This window comes from Triturus cristatus, chromosome 4_1 (assembly GCF_964204655.1).
Source record: "Triturus cristatus chromosome 4_1, aTriCri1.1, whole genome shotgun sequence".
In the NCBI taxonomy this organism is placed as follows: Eukaryota; Metazoa; Chordata; class Amphibia; order Caudata; family Salamandridae; genus Triturus; species Triturus cristatus.
Window position 1 is genome coordinate 1267525459 of NC_140585.1, and position 16253 is coordinate 1267541711.

A 16253-nucleotide genomic window follows, 5' to 3' on the forward strand; every position below is an offset into this window, starting at 1 on the left:
CCCCGGCCTCAACGCCCTAGGTTCTTATATTGGCTAACGTTCCCCCTATTTGAGAGAGAAAAGATGAGCGCTACAGTCAGATTAAAAACAAGGTAACTCACTGGCTCTTGAAACGGTCGAACCTTTCAGCTTCTTCCTTATACTACGAAATTATTAAAGGGTGCAGGGTAGGGTGGATAACAGACACTCCTAAAACGACTGTTGTGGTTCATTTTAGAAACCCCCGGTTAGTGAAACAAATTAATTTTACCACAAGGCCAAATCCGTCCACGAGTTCTGATATCCTACTTTAACCCCTGGGCCGCTTTTACACTTCACTGTGCATTAGGCACCTTTTCAAGGCCCCATCTAGTCAGCCTTTGATGATTGGGTGCTTCATGGTGACATGTAAAGGGTCCAGCAATGATCTTCAGCTAAAAAATGGAATTGAACCTCTAGCACATCTAGATGAGCAAGATTGAAACACAGCCAGCTCATATTTGCCCCCAGTAAGGGCAAAGGTATGTCTATCGTCCAGGGGACTACTTGCTAATCCGGGCTGGAATGTTGTAGGGGTGAGTCAAGTTTTGAATGATGAGCAAGGAAAGTTTATATTGCAATCCTATGAAATCATTTGCTTATAAGAGACTTGAAATGCTACAGGCGATCTGAGTTTGGAAGGTAAGGCAACCGTTTTCATGAATGCAGAGCCCCTGCTTCATGGTAAACCGAACGGGGGCCTCATGACCTTTGCTAAATTGGGTCTAGGATGCGGCATGGAGATTATTCCTATGGATTCACCTTACATTTTATGTGTGTTTACCGTTGATAACAACTATAAGTTGTTAGTTAATAATGTTTACAATTCTGTCATTAAATGACACCACTACTACTGAGTTAACTAGCTTTTTAGAATCTATACACTGTTTTTCCTTAAACCTATCTCAATTTGAATCCTTGTAGATTTTAACTTGCATTCTTGTTGGTCATGTGGGGCTATTGTCGGGATTAAGTTTCCAGTTCTACTTCTGAACCGGTGCCTTTTACTCATTCCCGACGGGGAGTACTTAAATAATGTACTCTCTGAATTTAACTTATCAATTGGTTATCCAGGGAGTAGTTATTCTCAGATGGCGTAGTACTTACCTTCAAGGGCAAAAGCATAGTACCACGCTGGATTATATTATTGTGTCAGCTTGTCTATTTGGATCCCTTATTGAGTTTTAAACTCAGTGGAGAGCTTGTAGTGATCATAACCCAATATGTGCTGAGTTTAGAATAGACACGTCAGTCGTCAAAAAGCCCCACTTAAATATGGAGCCACTTATCCCAATGGAAAAGGGCCATAGACTAGGATGGGCTAAACATCTTTAACATCTGGTAACATCCTGCCACAAAAATGTTGAAATCTGTTTAAAGCTAGAGAGCTCTGATCAGGACATGCTCAACTCTTGAGCTTATCAGCTTAGAAATTCAGTCGGCCCTTACTAGGAAGGGTCGAGGGTCGCCCATTTAAGGACCCAAGTGGTTTGATAAGAAGTGCAATAATCCCCACAAGGCCTCGTTGGCGGCCCTTCATCAGAAGCCAGGGTGTGTAACTGCAGTGAGGGAGGCTAGGAGTGTGTACACAGCCACATGTAGGGAAGGCAAGCTGTGCTTAAAAGGGAGGCCTGGGAGGATCTACCTGCTGAATGCTCGCTTCGAGACAGCGTAGCATTCTGGAGGGTGGTTAACCGGCCCTTATTTGAGACAGAGACAACCAGTCCAAATTGGCTCTCACTATCCTTTCCCAAGCCTAGGTACGCCATTTTAAGTCTATTCACAAAGAGGAAAATGTATCCTCCTCCCCCATTCATCATAGCAGGAAGGCGGTAACCCTCTTCAACTTAGAGAAAGTCAAAGATAATATTGATGCCTTGCCATCTGGAAAAGCACCTGGCCCGGATGGAGTTTCCCGGAGACCTTTACAAAGCTCATGTGGACTTCTGGGCCCCTATTACCGAACACTTGAATGTGGTAGTTAGCACTCAAATCCTCCACTCATGGCAAAAGTCGGTAATTGTCCTGGTATACCAAAAAAAAGAATAGAGCCGATCCAGCTGGTTACAAGCCAATCTCATTAGTTGATCCGGAAGTTAAAACCATAAACCGCATCCTGCTGAAGAAGGTGTCAGAATGGGTAGGGGAGCATAATACACTGACAGACATTAAATATGGATTCAGACCAGGGCAGGAAATGATCTAATAAAATCTTAACCTCTATTTATTAATTAATAAGAACATTACAGCGAAGAAGGGCTCCATTCATTTGGCCTTCATGGACCTCTGACTCAGTCAATAGGTCGAAGCTCTGGGCAGTGTTGGAGTTCATGGAGGTAGACATTGCACTAGTCACTTTTCATCAAGATTTGCAAGCGGGGCTTGAGGCCTCTAAGATTTGGTCACAATGGGGAGTGCCCTCCACACTTCAAGTTAGCCAGGGGAGTGCGCCAGGGGTGCATTTCAGCCCGATGCTCTTTATTTTATATATTGATCAGCTTGAACTCTTCCTAGTGAAATTCTGCAAGGATGTTCCGACGGTGGATGCCAGATATGTACTGGCTTTGCTATATGATGAAGCTACTGTTCTTATAGCTTTCACTGATAATGGCTAACGGCATTTGCTAGACCAGTTCATTTTATTCACGGACAGCTTGGGCCCGAGTACCAACTTCTCTAAATTCTACATTATGGTTCTGGGCCGGGCCTAAACTAAATCTAAAACCAATAGAATTAAAGGCAATCAAATCGGCAGGGTCAATAAATTTTGTTATCTGGGCTTGTTACTTACTGGATACCAAATTGAATAGGCAATTCTTACTCAATGCCCAGGCTCAGTCTCTTAACCCCTTCGCCGCGGCATGAATTCCGCCCTGCGTCGCTGGGGGGGTTCGGGGTCAGCGCGGCGCCGCCATGCTCGTGACGGAACCACTCCGTCATGAGCCACGGGCGCGCTGTGCTCATGACGGAGTGGTTCCGTCACGACTCCGCCCATTTGCATTGATCGCCCGCACAGGCGGGGAATCAGTGCCGCGTGGGCGGAGCAGCCGCCAACGGCCGCAGCATGACGTAACCACTCCGTCATGAGCACACGGCACCCGTGGCTCATGACGGAGTGGTTCCGTCATGAGCAGGGAAGGGGTTAATAGAGAATCCCACAGCATTGAGGATCATTTTAGGCTTCTATGCTGACCCAATATTAAATCAACTACTGACCTTTACAAAGCGAAATGCATTCCAACAGCGAGCTTTGGATGCGAGATCTTGGGATACAAGGACTTCAACCTAATTCAGGTGGAGTGAAAAACTGCTCAGAAAAGTTCTGAGGTTGTCTTAAAGTGTCCCGATTGAGATCATGCATGAGGAACTGGGGTTTGGTTATATTTCTATATTCAAGTCCGCCCAATTAAATTATGGCTGTCAATTTGGACCAAGGAGTAATTAAAACTTAGTAGAATGATCCTAAGAGATTGCCTCGCACTGGATAGTGGGCTTCACATACCATGGTTAAACTATATTAAATACATTTTGAGAAACCTTGGCAAACCGTAGTTATTTGAGAACCCAAAATCTATCACCAAGGATGATACTGCATGGGTTAAGAAAGGCTTTTCAGGCAAAGCTCGGGAAAAGAGGGCGTTGAACGCAATGTCTAAGAAATCCCTTACGCATTATTTAATTTTTAATTCTCTGAATCTTACCGAACCCTATTTACCGCTTGATATGCCAGCTCACCACAGGAGACTCTTGACCTACTTCCACATGAACCGGTTTCCTCAGTTATTAGTGAGCTGAAACAAGCCTTACATGCCTCCATCTTACTCTTATTACTCTGCTGCTATATTTGATACCTTGCACATTGTTTTTATATGTCAGAGATTTTCTAGATTATGTCTTAAGTAGATTCACCAACTGTCTGTTTTTATGTCTTCTGGATTTTATCTGCGGCGTTTCATTCATATGTATGAGTTGTTATGAGACTTCATTTACTGGTGTGGGAGGGACAGTTCTCTTGATACAATTGCCCCTGTATTTTATGAACTTTTATGATTTGTTTTATTCAAATCGTAAAAAGACTATTGCATCGAATTGAACATAAAAGTCAATGAATCTTGTATGGCAGCAACAACAAAAGCAATAGGTCTATCGCCATTAGGACAGTTAGTTTGGCGCCATCAGAATTATTGTCATCTGCAACGTGCAGTTTGAAAATAACAGCTAGTATCAGCAGGACTGGAGGAAAGGCATAGACCAATGTTCTTTAACAGTTAATTAAAAGGCCAATGCCCAACGGGCCTAGTTCTGAATTCCTGGACGCTAAGCCTAGGCATTTTTTTATTTCTTGATGTTACAAAGAGGTCAATTAATGGAGAATGCTACCCTTTGAAAATGTGTTGCAACACTTAGTCGTCCAGCCCCCACTCGCGGTAGAAGGGATTTTGAAAATCCACTTGCGTACAGACTTTGTGAGACCTCTGGCTGAGACGCCTAGCAAAATTCTCCGAGCCTCCAGGGACCGAAGTCATGATCTTGTGCATCTCTGCTTGCTCAAGTAGTGAACACACGTCCTAGTGTCATTTTTGCATCAGACTTCAAGAAATCTGAATCATGATGGTTAATGTAGCTGGCAGTGCTTCCACGTCAACCTTGAAGTAATTAATTGCAGCATCTCTAGATGTTAGTTGGATGGTTTTAGTGGCATATTTGGTGATGGACTGGTAAATCAGAGACAGTAATCATTCTGTACAAAATTCAGGGCCCAAGCGTCTGTTGTGCTATACCCTTACTCTTAGAGATTTAGTAATACTTCCCTCTACTGGAGGGGAAATGGAAGAAGGGGTAGCAGAGGTTCACTGTTTAGAACCCGCTTGAGGATTCTTTGGTGACCACCTATTTCTTTTGGTTGATGCCTTTGATGTTGCTGGAAAGGCCTTTGTTGCTGTTGGTGGTGTCCTAGGAGCCACTGAGGGGGTTGAACCCTCTGAAGAAAATACCACTTCTCGTAAGGTCTGTAAGGATGTTTTTTTCAGACCAACTGCTTTCAGGGTTTCCATATGAGCCATATATCATCTCTATGGCTCCCAAATTAGGAGGCACCAGAGAAAGGTAGGTTGATAATTCTCTATTGAGATTCCAGATGCAGGGCTGTTAAACAAAGCCAAGAATGTCTCAAAAGAGATAATCTGTAGCAATAGCCATGAGTTGCTAGCAAGGAAGAATCGGCAACAGTGCTGATAACTGGTTAGAGACCATCATACCTTCCTTCAGAACCTCTACAAAGTCGTCTCTTGGGGGTCTATACACAAATTGCTGTAGGGAGTCTGATAAAACTCTGTCATATCTGCAGAGGACGGTAGATGTACTTACAGACAATGTGCGTAGCTGCTGGCCTGCAGCACATTATGTGTCCACTTTTTCTACACATTGTCTAGTGGAACTGCTGAAAAAGGGATAGTGAGTGGACTTTTTTTTGCAGCCAAGACTACCACTGAATCAGGAGGAAAATCTGAATGCAGACATAACAGATCATGCTCAGGAGGTTTGTATTTTTCAGGCTTTGGCTGAAGCTGGAGTGAGGAAAAGCTCCATAGCTGGTTCAAATAAGCCTGGAACCAGAGGCAGGATTGGTCTCGAGAAGGAATGTTGGTGAAGGGTTTTACAAATCACCGACTTCACTCAGCACATCTGGCATGTCTCGAAGTAGAGTGTTTCCTATGTCTTGAAATTATAGAATACTAAAACGTCGACCATCTGTGTTTGACATCGAATGTCGCCACCTGTTCGACTTTAACCTAGCTCTCATTTGCGAGCATGTTGCCACTGAACATGGTCTCAACTTTGAACGGGAACAACGTTATTTTCTTTGACTTCTCCCTGTCCTTCAGGGTTCGCCTTCTAGTGTTGACATCTGTCATGAATGAGACTGGATTGCCAGGAGGGCAGAGAATACACAGATTATGAGGAACTGATTTTGCGATTTTTCTGCCACAGGCAGGACATTTGAGATGGCATTTTATTTACCTGCAAAAATGGATTTTCCTGTCAAAAAATGACGGAGAAATACTCCAGATGTCTAAATATGTCAAGTAAAGCTGTTGACAAATAATCTTAAGATTTCTGTGAAGAAAAAGCCAAAAAGGATGAGCTCAGTGCTCCAAGATCCTGTCACCAGGAGCCAGAAAAAGAACTGAGATAACTGCCACCTGCTGGGCATGACTGGCCACTGGAGGGCTGTAACCCATAAAGGTGCAGTGTTTTTTATGTTAAAAGTACTACAGACTGTATGTCTATATTACTCTATTCCTTATCCATATACTTTAAAAAGGTTTGTGAAGGATATTTTGAAGAAAGAAAATTACCCAGCACCTGGATTTTTTTTTCTAGTTCTTAATAATGTTTTGACCTTTAAATAGAACTTAAAGTAATTGGCCAAAATTGCCTACTATTCAGGCTGCAAAACATTCAAACAAATTATTAGCTCTTAAACAGTTCTATTTCAAAGGAAGTGCTTCCAGGTGCTCACCTGTGGGCTGGACTAGTCAGTGCTTATGATTTCACTGGAGATTTCAAGAGAGAGAACTATTCCTTATCTATGACTAGGGCTGCCGGTTGGAATTTTTGTTGTGCGTACCAATAGCTTACGGAATAAATAATTTGAACCGACAAGACAAAATTCTGCATTCTTGGGTCTAGCTCACACATGATTATTTTTAGGCATTCTGGATAGTCTGGATCCCTTCAGTCTTTTACACTAAGTGGATTGCAATGGAAGATGAAAAAATACCCTTTGTTAATATTTTATGTATGCAGGTGTGGGTTTAAAGTGTACTCTTGCACTTCCACCATAATGTCCAAAACTGAAATAATGTGAGAAAGAACAGACAGTTACACAAATATGAAACCAATACAGGTGTTAGGACTACCATCAAAAAGAAGACGTGCAATTAAAAACTGGTCCTCACCCATATCCCAATCTTCGTCACAAGGTGGGGTCTGCCACGTGCTCAAATGGACCACTTCCTCCCGTCTACAGCTGCTAGATTGATTAACTGGAGTAAAGAAGTTTGCAAAAATACACTCAATTTCAGGAAAAACAGGAAGATTTAGCATAAACACATAGCACCTAACTATGAAACTACAACAAGCAGCGTCACCTCACTAATGAACCCGGTCTATTAGGCCAGTTGAAACAAACTAAACCATTTTTTTAGAAAGAAAACTCTAATGTACAAGTCGGAGCTGTGACGCCATTTCTGGAATGCTCTTTATCATTATCAAGAAGACTATTCTTGACACAACAAAGTCCTTTACTAGCTGCCAACAGATAAGATTGCCACTTTAAGGTCATTTATTTAGGCCACCACACTTCTACACCTTGACAGAGCTAGGTAAAATTTCTGCACCGAAGTCAGTCTTGAATCTTAAGAATTTCCTTTTTCAAGAATCTGCAGAGATACACAACAAGAACCAATCCTTCTCAGGCTTGGCTTCCAGCTTTGGAGAAATATTCCATCTTTTGTTGGAGACCAGTAAGATGCAAAATTGTGCCAAAAGTCCATTTAACCACTAATGCTATGCATACAAATTTGCTATAGATCGTTTTGGTAAACTGCAGCTTGCAAAACCGACTCAAGGAGAGAGCAAAAAGAAAAAGTTGTTTTACCTGTAAATATGTTTCTCCAAAAAAAGGTATCTATCAATAGAGGAAGATAATCCTTACAAGTTTGACTTTTTTAGCTTGCCGTCCTCCTTTGACATCAAATTACATTCAACAAGTGGGTCATTGTCGACGAGTAGGTTGCCATTAACGGACGTTTTGTTGACATGTTCTTTGGCCACGGAGGTGAGGTCGCAAATGGAGGCTGCGTTATTCTACTCACGGAGCCAAAAACTTAACCCATAGACCACAAAGACGTGCGCATCTCTGCGGAGTAGAAACTGAAAATCCTTAGGCAGTCTTATAGATCTCAGTGTTAGAAGCAGACTTGTTGCCAAGAACAGGAGCCTGCTACTTCTAGCACACCCCAGAGGTAATTCTAACAGGAGTTTTAAAGTTAAAGACACCCAATAAGTAGTTATTAGTTTAGATGATGATCCTGATGCAACATTCCTTACACAAAGCTCGCAAGGAAAAATGGAGGTCAGGGCCCAGATGAGTTGAAGAGTACTATTTCTGAACATCTTACAAATGGAACATGTTATGTAGGTATGGCCATTCTGGTTAAAGGCCTTTCCTATCTGCATCATCTAACAACTGCTTTCTTTTCCCAGACTTCACATAGGTTGACTAAGCTTTTTCTCTTGAGAGTATCTGACATGACCACAGAGGTCTCTAGGATCAGCCACCCCACCACTAAAAGAAGTACAAAACTCATTTTGTGTTTTGGAGGTGTGAGAAAAGGATATAACAGAGACCACAGAAGCACTAATAAACAAGGTGATCAACTAGATAAGGATGGAGCGAAATTGTTTATCTATAATTAGACCAGATATTGTTTATGCAAAAAGGCGTTCAGTCAACTCATCGTCCCATGATTATATTCATGTTGTCTTGTGCTCCCACTACCTGGGCGAAAACCTTATAGATTTCGAATTACGCACTTGTCATTTCTCTGGGATTAAACATCTGGGTATATGGTTGAAAGCATTTTTTCCATTGTTAGATAATATGGGAGGCACTTCTAAGCATCAGACCATCTCGGCCTCGAGGAACACTGTTACCGCCCTACTTACCTCTACATCGTCCTTGAATGAAACTGATTGACTAAAAAAACAACTTGCATCTGTCATTATGCACCAACCAAGAAAATAGAATTTGTGGAACAAATATTGCAAATGTCAAACTGTCTAATGCATGTGCACTTAATCAAACCGGGGCAAACAAAACCACAAATTGTATTTCTTGTAATGACTCAGTTGGCGGGATAGTATATACTCAGACTATTTGAGACACTAGAGTCAATTTCCAAGCTGGGGGGGGAGCCGAAGCCCAAATTGTACAACATGGTTGTTAGTAATCCTGATACACCCACAGACGAGTCATCCCGCCCGTCCAAGTCTATTAGCAACAACTGTTTGCTACCTAGTCTTAATCTTTTATCTTGGAACACAGCTGGGTCAAACCCAAAGATCAGTGATCCTGAACGGTTATAGTACATCGGGAAACAAGATGTGTGCATGTTCCAAGAAAACAGGGCTACTGAGAAAGCCTATATAGACCGGTTTACCTCCTTTAGTGTAGAAGCTAAACCAGCTGAGCGCTTTGGAAGAGCAATTGGAGCGCTTTTAATCCTAGTTAGCAATTGATGTTTTAGCTCATTAACCCTTACCCCCCTGAAAACAGACTGCCCTGATTTAATGGAGATTATAGTAACCTTAGTCACAGGACTTTCTTTGGTCGTAATACACATTTATGTCAGAATGATAAAATCAAGTGATAAACCCTTTACTATATCCCTTGTAGATGCTTTATTGGACACTGTACAACTGGATACAATAATAATAGTGGCTGGGGATTTGGATACCTCTTTCGAACCCTGCTCACTTATAAGCGAGATAACTAGCAAACAGGATGAATAATGGGGTATTCCATCATTGTCAGGGCCACTAAGAAAACATCTCTCCTCGATCGTACTTAAAGTAGTCTCACTAACAATCAATAGAGGGCTTGGAGCCTACAATGGACGTACCATTTCTGATCCTGACAGAGCCCCAACTTTCAAGAGAGGAACTTGTACTACCGTTATTATGTTCTTATCGATGTGAGCTTATGCTCGCTTTTGTCCGATATGTAAGTTGCTGCACGATCCGACAGTGACCATAACTCTCTGAAGGTAACTCCACATGGAGAATCCTTGAAACAAACAAATAATGTTTCTCTCACAGATGTCCCCGCTTCCTCTATAACCAATAATTGTTGCTCCGTTAAGTGGCCCAAAGTCTTGTCAAACCAAAATCTGTATTCGCAGTTATATAGGTTGTTTGTTGCTTCTTTGGAACATTACAAGGTGATGAATGCAGCCAAGATTCCTATTTTATCAGTGCATAAACAGATGTTTGGGGAGCTGCAAAAGTTTTTTTACACGGAGGTGAAAACTACAAAACCTAAACTGTCCAAGGAGAATTAATGGTTTGACTGACTCAACATGCAAAGCCACTAAGAGTTCTTTAAGGTCGGTTATCCATATGGGGACAGGTCTAATATTAGAATAGCTAGATGTACCTACAAAGCCCGAAGAGGCTAAACGGGATTAGGAAAAAAAATGTTGTCAAGATCTGCTTGTTGAGAGTAAAACTAAGAATAACAGAACCTTCTGGAAACTGGTAGCCCTAACTAAGCCAGGAAGTGCGAAAACCCTTCATTTTAACATATCTCCTGAAAGTGGGTGTCACACTTTTCTACTCTTAACACTGTAAAAGATTATAATGATTATCGGCTAAGCAACTGTTAGATCTCTCCCATAACGACCTCTACTGTAGACTGGGAAGCAGCTGCTATCCCAGTTGCCTTTACCTTTATAAAACTGAGACATAAATCTAGTCGACTTGTCTGAACCTGCTATCAAATGCCATTTCTGCAGGGGGAGAACTACCTGAATCATGGAGGGGAGCGGGGATCATAACCATATTTAAAAAGGGAGATGCAAGCAACCCTGCCAACTATATGCCAATAAGTGATTGACAATGCGTAAAAGGTTTTTGCCAGGCACGTTCTGAGCAAATTGAACGTCTGGGCGGCTGCCAATGAAATAATGTCACCATTTCAAGCTGGCTTTAGGCCAAAACGTCAGCACTACTGACCAGATTTTTAGATTTGCAATTCTATAATGAAAAACAGTTTTTTTACAGCAACAAAAGCTTTGTGTGTCATATATAGATTTAAGAGCTGCATTCGACCTTATCCCATGCCCAAAATGATGGCATGTTTTATTAAACCTGGGAGTTCCCGGCAATCTAGTTGAGATTTAAGTAAACTCCATGAGAACAACTTTGCTCAGGTTTGCTGGGGCCCAAATGGAGAGCTGACTGAACGCATCCCGATTGAACCTGGAGTGCGTCAAGGCTGTGTTCTTGCATCTACATTATTATCCTTATATTTGAATGATATTGTTGAAGTTTTAAAAAACTGTAGTCTTTGCTGATGATTCTCTTCTCATCTCGAAGACGCCTATGGGCCTGCAAATCTTAGATAATAGATTTTTATGTTTCTTCAAGTCAAGGGGCCCCAAACTAAATGTAAACAAAACCAACTGTATGGTGCTGGGATAGGGTGTGAGAAAAACAAGCGGTCATTCAAGTTGATGACGAGGCACTAGAAATAGTAGATACTTTAGATTATCTAGGGGTGTGACTCAAGGTGAATTTCAAATGGCTGAGTTGATTAAACAAAAGCAGCCTTTTAATTGAGCACAGGTAGAATGCCATCATTCGGATGCATAAGCAAACAGCCTCACATGTAGTCCCACCAGTTTTGGAAATATATTGTGCTAAGGTTTAAGGGCTGTGCTCTATGGCGCTGAAATATGGGGTTATGTGGATGTCTAACCCATGTCCCTGCTGAAAACTATTTTGTGAGGAAATTGGTTTGTTTTCCACCCAGCTCACCCCTTATCCCATTGTACTTTGAGTGCAGCTAAAAAGAATAGCAGATGTGGCTGCATTAAAAATACTCGTTTACTGGGTTCGCTTCTGGACCACGCCCAAGCTAGGTGATAACAAGGATTTGCATGCAGAACTATTAAAGACGCCAGGTGCTAAGATGCTCCCCTGGGTCATGCATGGGGATGGGGAAGTTGGGGTTACACAAGTTATTGGGCTGACCCTACAGAGATTAAAAAAAAAATTTTTTAAAAAAAATCAGAAATGAATGTACTGAAGGCTAAGTATTGGGCATACATCAACAAAGAATATATAAATAGTAACTCAATAGGTTCCCTAAGGAATGCCTTCCTTGAACACAAATTTTTACCATCTTTTGACAAATATCTAGACTAACCTTCCTTTCTAGTCAAGAGCCTGCATTTACGATTTTGTTTTGGAACTCTCCCTATAAGATTGTTCACCCATAAATGGGGCAAGGAACAGGAGTCTATGGTTTTCCCTATGTGTGGCCAGGGCGATGAGAATGAATCGTACTTATTGTTTTTCTGCTCCGAGTATATGTTTTAAACTCGCAAGTGGATTCGCCCCTTATGCTGTGATATGGAAATAACCACATACCAGGTAGGATTTCACAAATTGACACCTTTAAAGTTGTATTAGCTGTAAATACATTTTTAGAGGCAACCTGGTATAGGCGAAGATTAATTTTAAAAGCAGTTGCTTTATGATTTTATATAACTATTTTAGCATTTTCTTAAATTTTACAATTCACTTTGGCATTCGATTCATGTGATGAGACGGTCATTGTATTTATTGCACTTTTTCTCTATGTGTTTATAGTTAATAAATAAGTTACTTGCCTGTAACTACTTCTCCAGTATTGTAATCTATCACAGATTCACATGCTTGAATCATTCCCAGTCGTTGAGATGGGTGCCCTGAGTATTATTAAAAGTAATGTCCTATCAGACATAGAACATAAGGCCCTCGGCCTTAAAACTTTTGTAACATATCCCTGTCCTTTTGTAAAAAAGGATTAAAACTTGGAACCAGCCAATCAACAGACACCACCCTGTAGAACCTTCCTGAGAGAAGCTCCAGTTCTTTAGATTTTCCAAGCACAAGTGCACACAAATAGAAAAAACTGAGATATCTACGTGAGCCTTCTCCAGAGGAGGTGGGCGGATCGCATGTGAATATATGAAAGATTCCAATACAGGAGAACTACAGTTACAGGTAAGTAACTTATTTCTTACTCCAGTATTGGAACTTGCATAGATTCACAGGCTTTAATCAGAGTATCAGAGTAGCGAGCAGTGAATAACACATTTTCGTGTCATATACGAACTACACTTAGTCACACGAAGTAGTATTGCCTGCACATATATGGACCAATACAGATGCAACATCACTATCGAATACAAGTGTATATATATCTGTATATACAAATATAAGTACGTAAATTCATTTAATGTATTGAATATGCTACTTACCAGTATGCATCTGTTCTTGGCATGTAGGGCTGCTGACATTCATATCTGTGCATAGATCACCGCCTAGTGTTGGGTCCGGATGTTTGCACGTTGTTGTCCTGGAAGAGTCTTCGAAGTATCCTGGGATAGGTGACTCCTCCCCTGGACTACAGTGCGCATGGGCATCCTCTCCATCCTCAGATTGTTTTTCACCATTGTGGCAGTGATGGAGTAGATATAGAAAGTGATGACCATGCTTACAGTAATTCTGAGAGCTGCAGCTGCTACAGGCGCCGGGGAGGAGGGAGGGCGATATGAATGTCAGCAGCCCTACATGCCAAGAACAGATGCATACTGGTAAGTAGCATATTCAGTTCGAGGCATGTGGGCTGCTGAATTCATATCTGTGCATAGAATATATAGCAGTGCCCTCTTATTAGCGGCGGCTACCAGTGCCAGCTGCAGCGGTCTGAAAAAGAGATTTGAGAACAGCCTGTCCTACAGCTGCCTGCTGTTTTGATTGCACATCTACACAATAGTGTTTGGTAAATGTATGTGTAGTGGACCAGGTGGCTGCTCTACATATGTCATGCAAAGGAATGTTTCCTAGGAAAGCCATTGAGGCCCCTAACTTACGTGTTGAGTGGGCTCGTGGGGGAATCGTTAAAGTGCGTTTAGCCTTTTGATAGCAAATTTGAATACATTTAACGATCCATCTGGCTATTCCTGCTTTGGAGATAGCGTTACCTTTGTGGTGTGGGGCAAAGGCAACGAAAAGTTGTTGTGTTTTCCTAAAGGGATTGGTCCTGTCGATATAATACATGAGAGCCCTTTTGACATCTAGTGTATGGAGTGCCCTTTCTGCGACAGTTTGTGGGTTTTGGAAGAAAACGGGCAGTTCAATGGTTTGATTCATGTGGAACTGCGATACCACCTTTGGCATGAATTTGGGGTTGGTACGTAGTACGACCCTGTTGGCGTGAACCTGTATAAATGGCTCTTGAACGGTTAGTGCCTGGAGTTCACTAACTCTTCTCAAAGAAGTGATCGCTACTAGGAAAGCTACTTTCCAGGTAAGGAATTGAATCTCGCATGAGTGTAGAGGTTCAAAGGGTGGACCCATCAGGCGTGTGAGGACCAAGTTGAGGTTCCACATTGGGGCTGGTGGGTGGCTAGGTGGAATGACTCGTTTGAGTCCTTCCAAGAATGCTTTGATGGCAGGCACTCTGAATAGAGAGAGGTTCTGCCTGGTTTGTAGGTAGGCTGATATCGCGGTCAAATGGACACGTATAGAGGTGTACGCCAGATTGCATCGGTATAGGTGTAATAGGTAACAAATAATGTTTTGGATGGATGCGTCTAGCGGGTTAATGTCATTATTATTGCAATAAATGACAAACCTCTTCCATTTTGCTGCATAGCAAGCTCTGGTAGTGGGTCTCCTGGCCTCCTTAATGATGTCCATACAGTCAGGTGGCAGGTTTAGGTAGCCAAACTCTAGGACTTCAGGAGCCAGATTGCCAGGTTCAGCTGTTGCGGATCTGGATGCTGAATCTCTCCATGGTTCTGCGTCAAATGCTCGGGTTTGACCCGCAGCCTTTGATGCGGCACCACGGAAAGATCGAGAAAGGTGGTGTACCACGGCCGGCGTGCCCACGTTGGAGCAACCAGGACGAGCGTCAGTGAGTGTTGACGCAGTTTGCGTGCCACCAGCGGAATCAGTGGTGCTGGGGGAAAAGCGTACGCAAATCTGCCGGACCAGTTCATCCATATCGCATTGCCCTGCGACTGCGGATGTGGGAACCTGGCGGCAAAGCTTTGGCATTTTGCGTTTCCGCTTGTCGCGAATAGGTCTATCTCTGGATGACCCCACTGCTGGAAGTACGGTTGGAGTACTGATGGGTGTAACTCCCACTTGTGCATCTGGTGGCTGTGTCTGCTGAGCAGATCCGCCATCTGGTTGTCCTTGCCGGGGAGGTGTTCTGCCATGAGGAACATGTTCCTTTGAATGGCCCACTTCCACATGCTCTGAGCCAGATGAGACAACTGTGGAGAGTGTGTTCCTCCCTGCTTCTGTATGTAGTACATGGCAGTCATGTTGTCCGTCCGGATCAACACGACTTTGTTGCACAAGTGTACTTTGAATGCTTTCATAGCGAGGAAGATTGCCATCAGCTCTAGAAGGTTGATGTGCATCTTCTTTTGTTGTTGTGTCCATAGTCCCTGCACTGTGTAATAGAGTACATGAGCTCCCCATCCCTGGAGAGACGCGTCCGCCGTCAGTATTATCTGTGGAACAGGCTCTTGGAACGGTCGGCCCTTGCAAAGGTTTTGTGGATTCCACCAATGCAGAGAGTTGTATGCCCGACCGCTCACCAACACTAGGTCTTTCAACTGTCCTTGAGCCTGATTCCACTGACGTGCTAAGCACTCCTGAAGCGGGCGCATATGTAGTCTCGCGTGGGGGACTATGAAGATGCAGGAGGCCATCATGCCTATCAACTGCATGAACACTCGCGCGGGAAGGGAGTGTTGTGGTTTGAACTTGGAAATCAGCATTTGCATGCTGTTGATTCTCACCAAATTTGGCTGAGCTGTGGCCGCCAGAGTGTCTATAGTCGCACCTAGGTACTGTTGTACGTGTGCGGGCTGTAGATGGGATTTTGGGTAATTTAGTGAGAACCCCAGACTGTGAAGGAGGTGAATGGTGCGGGACATGTGGCTGGCACATTGCTGGGCTGACTTCGCTTGAACGAGCCAGTCGTCCAGGTAAGGGTAGACGTGTATGTGCTGCCTCCGTAGATGTGCCGCCACAGTAGCTAGGCACTTTGTAAACACCCTTGGTGCCGTTGTCACGCCGAAGGGAAGGACTTTGAATTGGTAGTGCTGCCCTTGAACAGTGAACCTGAGGTATTTTTTGTGTGAGGGGTGAATGGGTATGTGGAAATACGCATCCTTGAGGTCCAGTGTGGCCAGAAAGTCTCCCTGCTTGAGCAGCGGGAGGACTTGCTGTAGAGTGAGCATGTGAAAATGCTCGGAAAGAATGTATCTGTTTAGGGGTCTCAGGTCTAATATAGGTCTGAGTGACCCGTCCTTTTTCTGTATTAAAAAGTACAGGGAGTACACCCCCCGTACCTTGCTCGTGGACGGGTACGACCTCTA

General features: G+C 43.0%; 1 protein-coding gene across 2 annotated transcripts in view; it reads right to left on the reverse strand.

Annotated features, from left to right (window-relative positions):
• Positions 1–16253, reverse strand: part of LOC146856561 (gametocyte-specific factor 1-like) — a 622279-nt gene that overhangs the window by 351371 nt on the left and 254655 nt on the right. The window contains exon 6 of one of the 2 annotated variants that reach the window (XM_085650744.1): positions 6981–7067. The exons of the other annotated variant lie outside the window; for it this stretch is intronic. Within the exon in view, the coding sequence (XP_085506870.1) occupies positions 6981–7067 (87 nt within the window). The remainder of the gene's footprint in view (positions 1–6980; positions 7068–16253) is intronic. 2 annotated transcript variants of the gene reach the window in all.